Source organism: Gallinula chloropus (genome assembly GCF_964237585.1).
Source record: "Gallinula chloropus genome assembly, chromosome: 1".
Classification (NCBI taxonomy): Eukaryota; Metazoa; Chordata; class Aves; order Gruiformes; family Rallidae; genus Gallinula; species Gallinula chloropus.
In genome coordinates this window covers 1,833,666-1,852,244 of record NC_140085.1, presented here as the reverse complement: position 1 = coordinate 1,852,244, position 18,579 = coordinate 1,833,666, and the positions used below count along the sequence as shown (strand labels likewise).

At 51.7% G+C, this 18,579-nt stretch overlaps 1 protein-coding gene across 1 annotated transcript in view; it reads left to right on the top strand.

Annotated features, from left to right (window-relative positions):
* LOC311204962 (uncharacterized protein) overlaps nucleotides 1-18,275 on the top strand; it is a gene marked incomplete at its 5' end in the record, with an annotated part of 119,553 nt that extends 101,278 nt beyond the window's left edge. Inside the window, 10 exons of the mRNA XM_084279228.1 lie at nucleotides 164-226; nucleotides 1,197-1,313; nucleotides 4,822-4,899; nucleotides 5,912-5,965; nucleotides 8,048-8,096; nucleotides 9,289-9,297; nucleotides 10,941-11,108; nucleotides 14,757-14,828; nucleotides 15,670-15,840; nucleotides 18,043-18,275. Coding sequence (XP_084135354.1) covers nucleotides 164-226; nucleotides 1,197-1,313; nucleotides 4,822-4,899; nucleotides 5,912-5,965; nucleotides 8,048-8,096; nucleotides 9,289-9,297; nucleotides 10,941-11,108; nucleotides 14,757-14,828; nucleotides 15,670-15,840; nucleotides 18,043-18,056 — 795 coding nt within the window. The 3' untranslated portion in view covers nucleotides 18,057-18,275. The remainder of the gene's footprint in view (nucleotides 1-163; nucleotides 227-1,196; nucleotides 1,314-4,821; nucleotides 4,900-5,911; nucleotides 5,966-8,047; nucleotides 8,097-9,288; nucleotides 9,298-10,940; nucleotides 11,109-14,756; nucleotides 14,829-15,669; nucleotides 15,841-18,042) is intronic.
* Between the last annotated feature and the right edge of the window lie 304 nt (nucleotides 18,276-18,579).

Below are 18,579 nucleotides of genomic sequence, written 5' to 3'. Positions count from 1 at the left end.
GAAATTTCTTTCAGTCTCCTGGAATACCACCAATGGGCTAAGAGACCCTGATGGGTCACACTCAGAAAATGATGCTGTCCTCTGAAGAAGGGTTGGTTCATTCAGCAAATCACAACCTTGCCAAGGTCCACATTGGCCATAACTTTATCTTGGCTCCTTCCAGGGTGAACAAGGAGCATCAGGGGACAATGGTGCCTTGGGGTTTCCTGGGGAGAAAGGAGAAAAGGTTAGTACTCACCAGACTGCATCAAGCTGTCATTTATAAAAGAATAAATCCCACATCTATCAGGCTGAGTTAACAGAATTATACACTTTCTACATCACAAGTACCCTTTCCAGTGGGAAATGTCAACTGTCTGGAGCATTAAGGCTGAAACTGCAGTTTGAAAGGGCAGGACAGGGAGGTCTCCTTAAATTCATCCTCTGCCAATGCACAAAACACCAGGAAGGTGCCTGTTTAGTGTGAGAAAAAGCCATCCAAACCCCTGAAGTGGGCTCTTCTGTCAGCTCCCCACCTTGGACACTCCCCACCACTCTGTAGGAGGACTAAGAGTCTTCCTCTTGTCAGCAACCCCCACTAAGTGTCTAAGCTGAGAATGGTTGGAAGCTGGGAGTTTATTTCTGGGGGAATACCACTGCTTTCCTCTCCTAATCTCCTCTCCCACAAACATCAGGTTTTGGCCACTGCTGAAAGTTTGCTGTTGGTCTTACTGGAGATTTTTCCTTCTGCTGTGTTTAAATGGGAGATTTTTCTATTCACAGCAGCTCCAGGAGAAAACTCAATGGTGCAGATGAGTATGAAATCTCTAGGTCAGCTCTTGGTAACCCCCTTTCTCCTTCTCAGCTGTATTTTTTTCCCTGGGTGTGCAGACCAAAGGGCTTCACTTACATCTGCAGGGAGAGTTGACCACTAGAAATTATTGGGCATCTTCCCAGAGAGGAGGGGTGTCCTTGTCACCAAGCAGTGAGGTGCCCTCTGGACAAGTAAAGGATGGAGAGCAAAGCTAAAGTGACCTCTACCATCCTAGTGATGTTCAGTTAGAGGCACAACAGCAGAGAACATAGAATGTAAATGATTTCCCTTTATAGCCAATGCCATGGAAGTATTTTAGTAATGTGTTTTAGTTTGACTGGCCCATCTCTAAACCCACCTGTGATTGATCAAAGGTCTGAACTTCTCTGTTGGTGATTCTCAGGGGGCCAAGGGAGTTCCTGGCTTGGGAGGCTTCAAAGGACAAATGGGATGGCCTGGGAAGACTGGAGTTGCTGGACCAGATGGACCTCAAGGGCCACAGGGTGAACCAGGGCCACAGGTGAGCAGCAAAGAGCCCATAGCATGCCCTAAACCTGCTGAGGAGGGCATGAATTATAAACTCTAACAAGCTGGTTTCCAGGAGGTGCAGTTTTCTCTTTACCAGATCAGTCATATCATGTGTCAGTAAAGAAAAATCCTCTCTTCTCACTCCCTTGCAACCAGGCCTGGACCCCCCACAGGGGCAAACACCACCATGCCCCCTCCACTCTCTAGAAAGCATTATGCTGGGGCAGCTGTAGTAAGGAGTCGTTCACAGCCATGCTCCTCTGTGGGCAGGAGGAGATACCATCCTGCTCTAGACATCACAGATTTACCTTTCTAGGGGAGATCTGCTACAAGTCCCTTCCCCAGCTGCCCCCTAAATGGTAGCACCTCACACCCTCATGTGACATACTACACCCCAGATGTGTCACATGTCACCACATACACACACAACCCCCTTCTATAAGCTGGTGGCTGCCAAGCCTGCTGCCTTTCTATGGGATCTTGGTCGACTTCATCTCTCAGTGTATTTATCACCAGACATCTTCTCTTATTTTTTTTCCCCTTTCCTCTCTTCTTTTCCTATCTGCAGAGTAAGCTGTGACCCCTGAGTGAAAAAAAAAAAGAGAGGAAGGCTGATAATTTCAATTTATCAGGGCATCAAGTGCACCCCTCCTGTTACTAATTACCTGGGGAGCAGGATGCCAAGGTTTCGGAAGGAGCTGGTGGCTTTCAGACCCCATTTGTGGGCCACACTTAATAAGTGTCTTTGCATGCAAGACATGCTGGGCACCTTTTGAAATGTAACAATAAAAGACTTGGAAATGAGACTTGCTAATACTGTTTATGAGCAGGAACATGCTGCCCCCAGATTCTATGGTAATGAGGAGCGCCTTGCTGCTGCCAACACAATGCAAAGGGAGGGTACTAGAGATTAACGTTAATCACCCGCCCTTAGACAGCATCCATTAAGGAAAGAGGACTGGGAATGAAAATACCTTACTCAAGTCGTGCTGGTGGGACTGGCTGAGGTTCAGGCCTGGACAAGAGAGTACATAAATTGACATGGAAGGACCAAGAACAAAAGAAAAGCTGAAGTTGGGTAACTACTTGAAAGAGGAACTGTTGCCCATGTTGCTGCCTTGGGGATGGGCATGTTTTAACTCCTGCCAGCCCATGGGTCTGGCAAGTACCTGGTGTGCTGTGCTTCACCCTTGGGTGATGTATTCTTGTGTGTGTATGGATTTAATCTGCTTGTGTGTATGTGTGTGTGTATACACACATATATAGTATATATATTTATATATACATAGATACACTCCCCAGGTCTGGGGAGGGGATTGTGCCCCTGTGCTGGGCACTGGGGAGGCTGCAGCTGGAGTGCTGGGTCCAGTTCTGGGCTCCTCAGCACCAGAAGGACATGGGGGTCCTGGAGCGAGTGCAGAGAAGGGCAACCAGGCTGGGGAAGGGGCTGGAGGGCAAATCCTCTGAGGAGCAGCTGAGGGAGCTGGGGGTGCTGAGCCTGGAGAAGAGGAGGCTGAGGGGAGCCCTTCTCCCCACCTGCCCTGCCCTGCCAGGAGGGTGCAGAGAGGTGGGCGATGGTCTCTGCAGCCAGGGGCCAGGAGCTGGGCCAAGGGGCAATGGGCTCAAGCTGCCCCAGGGCAGGGTCAGCTCAGCTGGGAGGGCAAAGTTCTTCCCTGGCAGAGTTGTGGGGCTGTGGCACAGGCTGCCCAGGGAGGGGGCTGAGTCCCCAGCCCTGGGGGTGTTGAACAGAGGGGAGATGAGGTGCTCAGGGAGCTGGGGCAGCACAGGATGGGAATGGTTGGACTTGATGATCTCAAAGGTCTTTTCCAACCTTGTGATTCTGTGATTCTGTGAAGAAATATGCTCTTTAGAGCTGCAAAAAACCCCCACCCAACACTGAGTGTTAAGTCCTGGGGAAGATGGTGCAGCGAGGTCCTTGTTGCACTGATGGTCAGATGGAACATCTCTATTGTGTCCTGACACATCATGAAATAAAAGCTTGACCAAGAACGATCTGGTCCACAGTGCAAAGGCACAGAGGATGTTCTGGGTCTCCCACACTATTCAGGAGCCTACAGCTACAACTGAAACCCACCCAGTGCTTCACCACTGACAGGCTCATTGTAGGAAGGACTTCCCCCAAGCCTTCCCCTAAAGGGGTACAGGTATAGACAAAACCTTCCAGAACAATGAAGAACAGACCAGATCCAGCTTCAGACCATAGCAGCAACAGTATTCTCCTTTCCTTCCCTCCCCAGGCTGTACATTGCAATGAAAAATGTATCAAAAGAATCAGGGAAGGGAGGAAGGACCCAAAAGCACGAGGGGCCCTCATGTATGTTTAAAAAAGCTGGAAGTTTTTATGTTGGCTCTGACAAGCACTGTGGGCTCAGAAAGCTGTGTATGAGATAATGAATGGCTTAAGTTTGTATGCTGATTAAAGAGAGACTGTGAGATGCCACTTTCTACACCCACACTGCTACTTGTCTTTTCCCTAAATTAAAAGAGAAAGTCCCTGGGTATGAACTGCAGCAGTGAAGACACCCTCATTTCTGATGTGGGAGGGTATTATCTCTGTCTGCAAGCCCTTCTCCTCCTGCTGAGACTCTGGTTCTTAAATTAGTGCTGGGACAGATAGTGTCAGAGAGAGGAAACTGCTTTCTACCCCCACAATATCCATCATTTGTGCAGGGAGGGACCATAGGAGGCTTCTTGTGGTTGCCCAAGGCAGAGGGGACAAGGCCCTGCCAACCCTGTCCTGGGGTGCATCCAGCATGACAATGCCAACTGGTCCAGGGAGGGGATTGTCCTGCTCTGCCCTGTGCTGGGGCGGCCTCAGCTCGAGTCCTGGGGGCAGGTTTGGGTGTCACAGGACAAGAGGGACAGCAAACTCTTGCAGAGTGTCCAGAGGAGGCAGCCAGGATGGGGAAGGGGCTGGAGGGGAAGTCTCCCCAGCAGAGGCTGAAGGCCCTGGGGTTGTCCAGCCTGGAGAAGAGGAGGCTGAGGGGAGACCTCCTGGGGTCTGTGGCTTCCTGCCCAGGGGAGCGCAGGGGCAGCGCCGATCTCTCTCCTCTCTCTGGGGCCCAGGGCTGGAACCCGAGGGGCCGGCGTGAAGCTGCCCCAGGGGAGGGTCAGGTTGGCTGTTAGGAAGAGGTTCTGTGCTGAGAGGGGGGTCGGGCACTGGCACAGGCTCCCCAGGGAAGGGGTCCCAGCCCCGAGCTGGGCTGAGGGCAAGAAGCGCCTGGCCGATGCCCTCAGTGCCACCTCTGACTGGGCTGGGGCTGTGTGGAGCCAGGAGTGGGACTGGATGGGCCTTAGGGGTCCCTGCCAGTTGGGGATATTCTTTGATTCTATGCTTTGTCAGGGAGACCTGTAATCCAGAGTATCTCCTCCTAGTGATGCCCAGATTGGGCTTTAGGGGAAAACCCCCAAACGATGGCGTGGGACATCTCTGGAGGGTACTTGTTGACTGCTAACTGAGCTCTCCTCTTCCTCTTCAGGGTCCACGAGGGAAAAGAGGAAGATCTCAGCTCTGCCTCAGGGGACCCCCAGGCATGGATGGGCAAAAAGGAGGAATGGTCAGTATGGGCTGAACCAGCCTCACCTCCCAGTTTCCTCCCCCTCTGCAGCAGCACAGGAATCTGCACTGGGGCTGGATGAACCCTGGATGGTCTGGGTTGCATTTCTTGGCTCTCTTGAGTCTCTTGAGCCCCATGGGCTGTTTCATGTAAGACTTGTTTGGGAAAACACCATATTTTGGTCCAGCACATCCCCAGCTGTGCTTGGTATGGCAAATTGGGAGTAAAACAGTGTTCAGTGCACTACTCCAGTACACAGGGGTCATCCCAACCTGCAACCCATGTCCAGGATGGGTCCCTACACAGTGCAGGTCCTGCCAATGCTGACTCAGGGTTTTTTTGCATCAGGAGGTGGTCGGTGGAGGGTAATGCTATTTCTCCCTTGTGCTCCAGCCCCTGTAAGGGAGCAAAATGACCATCACAGCTGAAATTTTGATCATTCTTCCTGTGCTCATTTTCCTTTAATATTTTTCAGTATTTTTAATAAAAAAAAAAATCCAGTTTTCACCAGTTCTGGGCAGAAAAGTTTTCAAGGTATTTTCTCCTAGGAAGCAGAAAGTTGGGCTGGGAAACCTCAGCAGCATCTTGTGTTTCATCTCTGCAGTGCTGGGATTGCAATCCCAGTGGCAATCTGCTGCTTCTTCTGGTCCTCAGATGTTCTCTGGAAGCCAAATCCACTCCACACACCCACCTCAGCCTTTGTGGTCCCTTACAAACTGCAAATAAACCTGACTTAAACTGTAGCTTGTAACATCTTTGCTGTTCAGGTAGAGCACAGGGTTCCCAAAAAATATCTGTGAGCTCACACCCAGTTCTCTGAAGCACACTTTTGTTCTTGCACCTGGATGAGTCTGTTCCTTCCTGCTCAGTGACCTACTCACAAATGTCCTTAGAATTATGGGAAAACATCTCCCTTCCTAGTGCATCCTTTCCTCTCTAAGGTGCACTTATTCTTGGAGCATTTAATGGTCAATCTACTGAGTATTTGTAATGATTTAAGTGTTTTTAACAGGGTGAAAATGGTCCAGCTGGCCAGAAAGGAGAAAAGGGAGATCCTGGTCTTTCTGTGAGTACTTTAGCCCAAGATCACATCCTATTACACTGGTCTGAATAGAGAAAATAGAGCAAACTGTCCCTAAGAGGTGTAGGGGAGGAGGGAAATGCTGAGAAACAGACTCATTCAGAGAATATCCAGGAAATGAGAGTGTTGGCCATTATCCAGAGACATCAGACATGCACAGGCTGGGGTGGGAGAAGGGGTCTACAATCCCAAACCCAAACAATGATCCAGAGCCCACATTTCCCCTCTCTCATACTCCCCATGATTCTTCAAACTCCTGCTGGCAGATGGGATCAGTGCCAATGTCACAGGGCTGGTCAAATAGAAAGAAAGAGCTGGAGCCCTGTTTCCCAAGTGATTAGGGAGCTGACATTCCTGCAAAAGCTGCTTCTCTGGGTTTCTATCAATATATATCTATATATATTTATATTTTGTAGATGAAGGAGTAGTTGACCCACATGGGTCAGGGCAAAATTCCTGTTGCAGCTTCCCTAACACTAGGTCTCCATCCTGTTGCCTGAGCACATGTGGTTTGTACCACTTGAATAATACAGAATCACAGAATCATTGAGGGTGGAAAACACCTCCAAGATCATCTGGTCCAACTGTCCCCCTACCACCTAGATTACTCAACCATGTCCCTGAGTAGCTCATCCAGCCTTTCCTTGGACACCCTGAGGGACAGTGACTCCACCACCTCCCTGGGCAGCCCCTTCCAATGCCCAACTGCCCTTTTGGAGAAGAAATTTCTCCTCATTTCTAACCTGAACCTCCCCTGGTGCAACTGGCAGCCATTCCCTCTTGTCCTGTCACTGGGTATCTGTGAGCAGAGGCTGAGCCCCAGCTCCCCACAACCTCCTTCCAGGGAGCTGGAGAGAGAAATAAGGTCTCCCCTCAGCCTCCTCTTCTCCAGGCTGAACAGTCCAGTTCCCTCAGTCTCCCCTTGTAAGACTTGTGTCCCAGCCCCTTCCCCAGCCTGGTTGCCCTTCTCTGGACACACTCCAGGGCCTCTGATGTCCTTCTGATGGTGAGGAGCCCAGAACTGGACCCAGCACTCTAGGTGCAGCCTCACCAGAGCTGAGTACAGGGAGATGATCACCTCCCTGGTCCTGCTGGCTACACTACTCCTGATCCAAGCCAGGATGCCTTTGGCCTTCTTGGCCACCCAGGCACACTGCTGGCTCATGTTCAGGAAAGTGTCAACCAACACACCCAGGTCCTTTTCCTCTGGGCAGCTCTCCAGCCACCCTGCCCCCAGCCTGTAGCACTGCCAGGGGATGTTATGACCAAAGCAATGTGGTACTTTCATCTTTCTAGTGTCTGGAGGCCAGGCAGAATTATAGGCATGGGTGCCTATGTGTGGGCTGCTGAAAAGCCCATCTTTCTGCATAGTAAGTGCCCCAAATTTGCCATCCCTACAAGGGATAAGAGGTAGTGACCACGTGAAGTGCAGTAAGATACCAACTGTAACACATGGAAGATGATCAACTGAAACAATAACAGTTGGCCAGCCCACAGGTCAGGAATAAACTCAAAATCCATGAGACCAGATGTCTCATTCTGTGAGGAACATCATTTGCTGGTAAAAAGATAAGAGGAAAAGAACCAGTTCCATCTCATCTAAATCCAGAGCTACAGCCCCCCTCCATGGGTCAGCCATGCAGTGATTTGAGCAGCCTCTTTGCAGGGATGCAGGTGGCTTGATGAAGCTTCTCAGAGGTGAGGCACATCCACTGGACCATACCTTGAGAGATAATGCCACAGGGGTGTGGAGGCTCACTGGAAGGTCAACGTGGATTTGAGGTGTGCCATGGTCCTGGGCTGAGGATCTCAGCTTCTCTAGGCAGGAGGAGCTGACCATGGTTATGACCATGAATTTGCAAAGGGAACCAGTTCCCTGATGACCCACAAAACCTTGGACCAAGGGCCTTGTGACACCAGACACACGTCTCTGACATGTCAGCCATACCCAAGCTGATATTGTTTCACTTGTGGTCACCTCAGAGTCAGGATGGGCACAGATCAGAGGGAGATGATGCCAGGGTAGAAAATCCCCACTAACCTCTGTTTCCCCCCACCATGGCACAGGAGGAAGAGGTGAAGGAGGTGATCAGGAGTGAAATGAGAGGCAGATGCGGTAAGTTGAGCTCAGGGCTGCTGCTCTGACACCTGCCAGCAACTAAATTGAAGCAATTTGAGTGCCAGCACATGCTGGCTCCACAGAGCAAATATCACCCCATTAACAGCAAGCAGAGATGCGTCTTGGAGCCAAGTGAGGGCTTCTGGGCCATGAGGTCTCTGCTGTAGTCCTGACCTCCTACTCAAACTCTTAATTTTTTCCCCTTTAAACCCTCTCCCTTCTCATTTCTTCCCCTGTGATTTGGTCAGAAAAGCTTTCCTCCCCAGTCATCTCCATTTCCCTGCTGATTAGCAAAAGGCACCAGGTCATGGGAGGGAGATCTGGAGCTCCATTTTACCTCATAACAACCTTTTTAATTCCTGTCTACTTTGTGGCACTTCTTGACATGCAGACCTCTCCTCTGTGGAAGTGAATAACTGACAAGCAGCACCACAACAGTAAATGCAACATGCAGAATTTGGACAGGGTTTTACCCCAGAATCCCAACATAGAATCCCAGCCTGGTCTGGGTTGGAAGGGACCCCAAGGATCACAGAGCTCCAACCCCCCTGACACAGGCAGGGACACCAACCTCCAGGCCTGGAGCTACACAAGGTTGCCCAGGGTCCCAGCCAACCTGGCCTTGAACACCCCCAGGGATGGGGCATCCACCCCCTCTCTGGGCAGCCCCTTCCAGCCCCTCACCACTCTTTCTGTAAAAAACTTCCCCCTGATATCTCCTCTCCCCCTTCCCTCCTCCAGCTTCACTCCAGCCCCCTTGTCCTGCCAGTCTCTGCCCTTTTAAAAAGTTGATTCCCCTCCTGTTTCTCTGCTCCCTTCAGGTGTCAGGCTTTTAGGGTCTTGATTTCCTTGCCCTGCACAAGTCCAGCTACCTGAGGATGAGCAGAGAGCTGCCCCACTCCCTGGGGTGTGCCTTTGGCCAAGGAGAGTTTGAGTCCTTTGTCACTTGCAAAGATGCTTCAGCCATTAGGCTGGACTCCCTCTCATTTGTGCCTAGAGATGTTAGGTGGCATTTCAATGCTTTGAAGAAAGGGTGAAGGGAGAAAGGATGAAAAATAAACCATGAAAGCATGTGCTACCTCTAAAAATAAAGATTTTATTGAAAAATCTTATTTATTGAGGAAAAAAAGGAGGAGCAAACAAACTCTGCCCTGTCTTATGTTGTCTTATGTCTGTCTTATGTTGGCAGATTGTGGAGGTGAGTTGGGAAGGATGCTCATGGAAAGAGGTAAGGCTGATACTATAGAATTATAGAATGTGTAAGGTTGGAAGGGGTCTAGGTCATCTTTAAAGGTCAAAACCCCTGCAGTGAGCAGAGACAGCATCACTAGATCAGTTTGCTCAGAGCCCCATCAAGCCTGACCTTGAATATCTCCAGGGATGGAGCCTCCACTATGTCTCTGGACAACCTGTTCCAGTGATCTACCACCCTCCTATGGAAGAATTTTTCCCTAATATCCAACCTAAATCTCCCCTTTCTAGTTTAAAACCATCACCCATTACCCATATTGTCATAGAAATGCTTGTGACATCCTGCAGTAAAGGATGCTCTCCTTGCCTCAAAACAGCCTGAAACTGCAAGTGAAAAGATATTAGTAAGAATAAGTGGGTTTTTTTTCAGTGATTCAGTGCAAAAGAGGGTCACCAACTGCTTTTTGACCCTGGGTCTGGGCAGGTGGTGGAGTATTTCTTGAGAGGATTCTCAGAAAATGGGGGTCTTCTGCTTCCACCCTGCACCACAAGAGGGGATCAAAGCTATTCCTGACACCCAGCTGCAAAAACTGCACCCACAGGAGCACAAGTCCCTGCCCATGAAGCAGAGACACCATCCCAAACCACCAACATGATAAGAGCCAGTGATGTGCCTACACTGCTTTTGTCTGGTCATCATTTAAGCTTCCATTGTGGACACCTAATCCATAAGGAGTCTGGAGGGCCAAGCTGCCAACTCCAATGTAGAAACCCCCCCCTCCCCAAGATCAGTCAGGAGCTCATCCTCTGTGCTTCAGGATGGTTCCTCCATGTCTTTGTCTACCTGTGAGGGAAATATTGAGGGTCTAGTTTGTCTGTGGGAGATTCTGAACCAGGCTCTGGGTCTCAGCTGGACACAATAGGTTTTTGAAGACACACAGTTCACTTGAAGGCACCTAGAAGGAGGTTTCCAGCTCTGGATCTGATCCTCACCCCTGGGTGTTGATCTAGTTGCCCATATAGAAGCCAGATTACATATCCTGTTGGGTCATCCCTATGGACAGGGGTGGCTTGTGGGTCTGTATTGTATCTGTCAAGTCAGCTTTGATGCCTCAGTCACCCTGGGACATCTCATCTAACCTGAAAATTTCAAGGCCATTGTTAGACCTGGAAAGGGGAAAGGGGGAAGGGGGAAGGGGGAAGGGGGAAGGGGGAAGGGGAGAGGGGAGAGGGGAGAGGGGAGAGGGGAGAGGGGAGAGGGGAGAGGGGAGGAGAGGAGAGGAGAGGAGAGGAGAGGAGAGGAGAGGAGAGGAGAGGAGAGGAGAGGAGAGGAGAGGAGAGGAGAGGAGAGGAGAGGAGAGGAGAGGAGAGGAGAGGAGAGGAGAGGAGAGGAGAGGAGAGGAGAGGAGAGGAGAGGAGAGGAGAGGAGAGGAGAGGAGAGGAGAGGAGAGGAGAGGAGAGGAGAGGAGAGGAGAGGAGAGGAGAGGAGAGGAGAGGAGAGGAGAGGAGAGGAGAGGAGAGGAGAGGAGAGGAGGAGAAGGGAGGGAGTGGGAGTAATTCTGTTGAGCTACAACCATGTATTGAGGTGTGGTGGCTTGCAAACCATGGCACCAGAGTTCATCTTCACTGAGCCAGCGATTAAATCCACAGGTCTGGAGACAGCTGAAAACAACAGGCAGATCCAAGGGTATTTTCAGCCTCCAGAACACACCAAAAGGGGTGGTGAAAGCCAGGAAGAAATGCTGAACAAAACTCTGAGCATCACCACATTGGTGGCTTTGGTGAAGCCCTTCATGGAGCCACCTTCACCTCTTGCAGGTAAGTGCAGCTGCATGGCTGCATGCTACCTGTCCTTCCAACCATGGCAGCCAGCATCTTCTGGAGCACCCCATGAACCCAAGTGATAAATTCTTCTCCCTGGGACTGGGCAGAAATAAGGCAGTGATGGGATTTCCAATGAGGCCTCCCATCCTGTGATGACCCCTGTGATGACAAAGGTTGGTGTGTCTCAGAGACAAAAGTGACCTGATTCCCCTGGAAGGGATGGTGGGTGATAAAAAAAGAAGTCAAACATGTGGCCTCAGTGATGGTCACCACCTCCACAAGGATGCATTTTGAAAGGCTGGAAGGAGGCAGCTGTTTTCAGGCTGGATTTGTTGTCCCCCCTCCCCACTGTGCCTATTGCAACCTGTAGTAAACCTTCCTACAAGCCAGAAATTACATCTCAGAGACCAAACACTCAAGTTATTACAGACTATTTCTGCCCAGGGCCTCATGAACCCTTTAAATGGGTGAAACAACTGATGACAGAAAACAACCAGCTCTATTTCTGTCCCTTTGTGTTGCCCAAGAGAGAGGGGGAGAGAGAAGGGCCAAGGTTGGGAGAAATGCTATACAGACCAGCCTGTACATGAACACCAGTGGGTCTGTGGCATCTCCTCACACCACATCTACCTCTACACCAGGCAAATGGACAGGGCAAGAGCATGATCCAAGACTGGTCAAGCTTATGAGGTCAAGACTTGGGGGAGGTTGGCTGGAGAGCTGTCAGGAAGAGAAGGACCTGGGGGTGTTGGGTGAGCTCAGCCTGAGCAGGAGCCAGCAGTGTGCCCAGGGGGCCAGGAAGGCCAAGGGCATCTTGGCTTGTGTCAGAGCCAGCGTGGCCAGGAGGGCTGGGGAGGGGATTGTGCCCTTGGACTGGGCACTGGGGAGGCTGCAGCTGGAGTGCTGGGTCCAGTTCTGGGCTCATCAGCACCAGAAGGACATGGGGGTCCTGGAGCGAGTGCAGAGAAGGGCAACCAGGCTGGGGAAGGGGCTGGAGGGCAAATCCTCTGAGGAGCAACTGAGGGAGCTGGGGGTGTTGAGCCTGGAGAAGAGGAGGCTGAGGGGAGCCCTTCTCCCCACCTGCCCTGCCCTGCCAGGAGGGTGCAGAGAGGTGGGCGATGGTCTCTGCAGCCAGGGGACAGGAGCTGGGCCGAGGGGCAATGGGCTCAAGCTGCCCCAGGGCAGGGTCAGCTCAGCTGGGAGGGCAAAGTTCTTCCCTGGCAGAGTTGTGGGGCTGTGGCACAGGCTGCCCAGGGAGGGGGTTGAGTCACCAGCCCTGGATGTGTTCAAAAAAAGGGGAGATGAGGTGCTCAGGGATCTGGTTTAGCTCAGGATGGGAATGGTTGGAATCAATGATCTTCAAAGGTCTCTTCCAACCTTGTGATTCTTGTGATTCTTGGTACAGAAGAGCTACCAGTTGGACATCCTCTTTCTGTCCCCACAGGATAGTTGCTCATGGGTGGGTTTTCTGGGCCCTGTGGGACTGCTCTTCCCCTGGGATGCTGATGGAGGCAACAAACAACTTTTGACATGACTGGCTTGAGGGGTTTCTAGGTTTTTAGGGTTCTCTACCCTAAATTTTAGCTGCAACCCAGAAATTACCTTCACCCAAAAGGAACTATATGAGCTTCTCCAGGTCCATCACATCACAGCCCCCCATGGGCCCTCTGACCTCTTCATCAGGGCTGGGCTTTGAATCTTGATTTATAGGAGACAGAGCGTGAAAACATGATGCAGAAGGGCTGGTGGGAGGAATATGGACTTGTTTGTGGAGGGCTTTCTACACTTGGTGCTCAAAGCCCTAAGACAGGGCAGGACTCAAAGGGAAGGTTCAGGCTCATGTCATGCAACTCAGCAAGTCAGAAAATAAGATGTGGCTGCTCAGATTTTGTCACCAGGAAGAGGAGGGTTGGGTAGCATGGATGGAGATGCCATTAACACAGCCTCAGAGGAAAAGGTAGTCACAAGGCCAGATGCATCTCAGCAGAAGGGAACCATCTAAAATGCAACACCTTGTGCCCCTAAAACTGTCCTGCACAAACTCTGGTCCTCCAGCATCTATTGGGCACAGCTTTCTGCAGACTGGCCATGCAGCAGCTGAGTGGCCAATCAGCACAAAAGCTTACCAGTCAGCTCACCAGTTGGCCAGTGAGCACACAGGTTGGCCAACCAGTCCTTCTACTGTAAAAATGATTTTATAAAATAAATAAATCACCTTGCACTTTCATACTGAGCAAGACACCCCAATGTTACTACTTTTACACCCCTAAACAAGTCATGGACTAGACAAGCTGTCGACCTACACTTGTTGACCTTTCATGGATCCTTTGGGATCCTGGGGTGCATCTGGAGGAGTGTAGCCAGCAGGTCAAAGGGGGGATCCTCCCCCTCTACTCTGCCCTGGTCAGGCCCCACCTGGAGTGTTGTGTCCAGTTCTGGGCTCCCTGGGATAAAAAAGCCAGGGATCTCCTGGAGAGAGTCCAGAGGAGGGACAGAGATGATGAAAGGCCTGGAGCATCTCCCCTGGGAGGAAAGGCTGAGGGAGCTGGGGCTGTTCAGCCTTGAGAAGAGAAGACGAAGGGAGGACCTAATTAAAGTCTATAATTATCTTAAGCAGGGAATGCAGGGGGAATCAGCCAGCCCCATTTCAATGGTCTGAGGAGACAGGACAAGGGGCGATGGGCTCAAGTTGGAGTTCCCCCCAATGTGGGGAAGAACTTCTTCCCAGTGAGGGTGAGGGAGCCCTGGGACAGGCTGCCCAGGGGGTGTGGAGTCTCCTTCTCTGGAGAGATTCCAGCCCCATCTGGACACCGACCTGTGTGACCTGTCCTAGGGACCCTGCTTTGGCAGGGGTTTGGACCTGATGATCTCTGGAGGTCCCTTCCAACCCTTAGGATTCTGTGATTCTATGGCCAGTTCCCTGAGCTTTGGGAAGAGTTTTTAGCTAAACCCATCACTGATTAACCTCTATTTTTTACCCCCCCATATAATCTGCTAAGGGCCAAACAAATTCCCCAAACCCCAAACAGACCAAACCATCATCCCCCAAGCACCCTCCTGGATATCTTGTGTCGTACATCGAAGGCATCATCCATCTGGGTTTAAACTCACTTTATATCAAGGCAGCATTTTGGGGGGAGGGGGGGGAAGGTCTGGGTGGTTTCAGATGGACGTGGGGCATTATTGAATCCCAGCTGCAGACGTCGCCAGCCAACAATCCCATTAAAGCCCAGGTCTGAGGCAGGAGGGCTCATAAATCCCTCAGCTAAGGGCTGAGTGCAGGATTCTGCACTCGGAGGGTTATTACCACCAGATCACAATCACTCCTGGCTTTCTCACAGCTCCCAGATTTACAAAACTCTGGCCCTGACATTTATCTCCTGCAAACAACCACAAATACTTCCATTTTTTTTTTTTTTTTCCTCTGACTAACACCTCAACCTTTCTGACTGAGTTGTTTAACACCATTAAGGGTTTTATTGCCGCTGGTTTCTCCCTCCCCTGGCCAATTGCTCTGTGACATTTATGAGGAGGACTTGTTAGCCAGCGGAAAGCCATGTAAGGCTCCAAGCATCTCTATTTAAATGGTGGCTAATTTGTTTGCCTGCCCTCGTTCTGTGTGATTTCCATTTGCTTCCCCAGCAGCTCCCCAGGCACGGCAGATAACAGGTCTCTCTCAGCACAAGCGCCGAGAAGCTCACGGTCAATTACGAGGTGAAATGCACTGAATTAAGTGACATTTAGGGAAGGCACTTCCCCAGGTGGGAAGTGCTTTTGGGCATTGAGATCCTGGGGGGGGGATGGGGGGGATGTGCCAGCAAGTGTAGGCTCAAGTCTAGAGGTTGGACTTTGGCTTAAAGCAGCTGCTTTATCATAGAATCATAGAATGATCTGGGTTGGAAGGGACCCCAAGGGTCCCAGAGCTCCAACCCCCCTGCCACAGGCAGGGACACCAACCTCCAGGCCTGGAGCTACACAAGGCTGCCCAGGGCTCCATCCAACCTGGCCTTGAACACCTCCAGGGATGGGGAATCCACCCCCTCTCTGGGCAGCCCCTATGCAGGGGTATTTGGGACTGCTCTCTGGGCAGCCTGTTCCAGCTTTGGCCCCAGGGTGTTGAGTTGGTGGGGGACAAGCTGGAGGGTGTTCACTGACCACATGTGGTCCAGACTCACCGGTAAAATGTACAGTGAGAGTCCCCCAGGTAACACCCCTAATGCAAAGACCATCTCCCCACACAGGTCTCAAGGGTTAATTGCCCCCTTGCAAAGGTCAGAGACCACCATGATGGGCAGGAAACACCATGGCAGATGGTGCCTTGGAGCAACAAGGATCCTTTGTGCTCATCCCACAGTAGAAATCTGCTGCTGGATGCCCACTCTCTGCTCTGACAGCCCCATTGCTTTGTTCTAAGATGCTGACTGTAAGGCAGTGGGAGTCCCTGGAGCAGCCCCACACATTTGCCTGGGGTGTGGAGGGGTAAGGGTGGCAAAGTGTGTCCTTTTTCCTCCTGGGTCCAACACATGAGTGGTTGGGGGGGGGTGTTTCCCTGCAGCCCCTTGCCTGCAGCCCATGGATGAGGGCTCCTGCCAGCACTACACCCTGCTCTGGTATTACCACCCAGAGGCAAACAGCTGCCGGCCCTTCCTCTTTGGGGGATGCCAAGGGAACAGCAACCGCTTCGACACCAAGTGGCAATGTGAGCGGCGATGCAAAACCTCAGCAGGTGAGACACCCCCTGAGCCTTCCAACCCTCCTCTTCCTCTGACCAAGGGGGAAATCCAAGCAGGAAAACCCATCCACAACCTGCCCACCTCCAATGCCTCATGATGCCCCATCAGGACCAAGCAAGGACTTGGAAGGGTGCCCCTAGTTTGCAATGTCTCGCTCCCTTCCCACTCCCAGTTCACTTTGGTCACCCCCCAGCCCTTCCTAGGAGCTCCTGGACATCTCCTCCCTGAGCCCAAATCCACTGATGGGATGTGGGTAGACCTGTAGGTGATGAGGAGCATCCACGTTCATACTGGCACTGTGTGCTGGTATCTTGCATGCCTTAAGCTCAGTCACCTTGTACCTTCTGAGGGATGAGGTTTGCAGGCTGGTGCCCTCTGAACCCTGGACATGCAAACACCTTTCTGGCTTCTCCAGCCACTGAGGACTCCAGGCAGAACCTGAAGGTGCTCTGATCTAGACCATGAACAGTCCCAGATACCCCTGCATAGGGGCCACACATCATCCAGAGGGCAAAACTCACTCCTGGAAGCCCATCTGGGCTCCTGATGCCTGATCTAGGATTCAGGGGGTCAGCCTGCATGGCTCTTCCTTCTCACCAGGCACATGGTAGCTCACCACAAGGGAAATGGTCTCCTGCTGGCCCTGACAGTAATGCAAACACCACTGCTGCCAAGCAGTGTGCAAGCAGTGACTGAAACCAGCCTTCCTAGAAAGATGCTCCTCTCTCAGCCTTTTCTCTGCATGGAGAAAGTCCCTCTGGGCAGCAGGAGAAACAAATGCATTAGTTGTCCACAATACATTTAAAAAGCTCTGGTGAGGCTCATCTGCTCTGAATTCAAAGGCATTTTGAAAAAGAGAAAGTAATTAAAGGCAGGGAGTTCAGGTTCATTCCAGAATTTTCAGCTGGTCTCTACTTTGTTGGTTGGGTTTTAGGTTGGCACCTGCTACAGATAAAATCAAAACCTTTGCAGGGGCTGTTATCACAGAATCACAAGGCTGGAAAAGCCCTTTAAGGTCATCAAGTCCAACTGTCCCTGTCCTGTGCTAAACCAGCTCCCTGAGCACCTCATCTCCCCTCTGTTCAACACCCCCAGGGCTGGGGACTCAGCCCCCTCCCTGGGCAGCCTGTGCCACAGCCCCACAACTCTGCCAGGGAAGAACTTTGCCCTCCCAGCTGAGCTGACCCTGCCCTGGGGCAGCTTCAGCCCATTGCCCCTTGGCCCAGCTCCTGGCCCCTGGCTGCAGAGACCATCGCCCACCTCTCTGCACCCTCCTGGCAGGGCAGGGCAGGTGGGGAGAAGGGCTCCCCTCAGCCTCCTCTTCTCCAGGCTCAGCACCCCCAGCTCCCTCAGCTGCTCCTCACAGGATTTGCCCTCCAGCCCCTTCCCCAGCCTGGTTGCCCTTCTCTGCACTCGCTCCAGGACCCCCATGTCCTTCTGGTGCTGAGGAGCCCAGAACTGGACCCAGCACTCCAGCTGCAGCCTCCCCTGTGCCCAGCCCAGGGGCACATCCCTGGACCTACTGGCCACACTATTTTTGATACAAGCCAGGATGCCCTCAGCTCTCTGGGGAGAAGGAATGTGTGTTGACTGATCAGGAAGGAAGGATTTGCTGTCCTAGTGCAGCCAGCCCAAGCCAAGTGCCTTCTCCCTCTGCTGCAAGGGTTAGCATCATTCCTGGGGGATCCCATCTTTGCTCCTTGACTCTAAGGGTAGTCAAGGTAAACCAGTTGGCCCATGTTGCATGGTCAGTGCCCACATTTGTTGGTGAAGCCTCTCCCAGTGTGTTAAATCCAGGTAATAAGGGAACCTCTTCCCAGCCAACACTTTACCCCAGGGCACAAGCATTAAGAGACAGTGTTGGCTTCAGAAAGCAGTTGTAGATGCCTCCAGCACTGTGTCTGCCCTCCTTTTGAGAAGTAGCCAGTGGGAAGTAGGAGCAATCCCAAACCAGAGCAGGTACCTGTGTCCTCTACGTGCCCATTTCTCCTTGCTGACCCTAATCAGTGCCTGAAGTTGCCCCACATCAAGGTATTTGCTGTATGGATGTCTGACATGTTGTGACATGACCTGGCAGAGATGATCCTACGGTGTCAGGGACCTCCCAAGCCACTTGTGAGCATGGGAAGTCCCAGAAGAAGCCCAAGCTGTAGCCAACCTCCAACATCCTCTTTGTTTCCTCTTTCCAAAACCAGGCAGGGGGAGGTGATCAGCTGCCCTGTGTAAACAGAAAAGAAATGGAGCTTCAAGAAACATCTCCAGGACATCTCAATGAATGGACAAGCCAGACAAAGCAGTTCATGTCCAGAGGCAAAGGCTGTTGGAAAAGAAAGAAAAGGTGTTGGAAAACTGTAGTTATGAGCAGGAAATGAAGTGGCATGAAGAGAAGGAAACCTCTGGTGGCCCAGGAAAGAAGAGATGCTTACAGCTGTGCCACTGGCCTCACAGGACTCCTGGGCAAAGCCAGGCAACACGTGCTCCTGAGTTTATTTGTGTAAAATAAAGGTGTGTCAGTGCTGCTGTGTAGAATCCTAGTTCAGAGTTCACCGTGAGCACTGACCCTGTGAGGAGACAAGGGCCAAAGCTGGGAGTTTCAACCTGCTGGGTGTGCAGGTTGAGCCCTGTCCCACAGCAGGCAACCTCCCAGCACATCTCCAAACTCCCTGTGGCCTTTAGCAAGTCCCACCTTCCCCTTCACTTCACCATTCCTCCCCTTGGCCATTCCCCAAGTG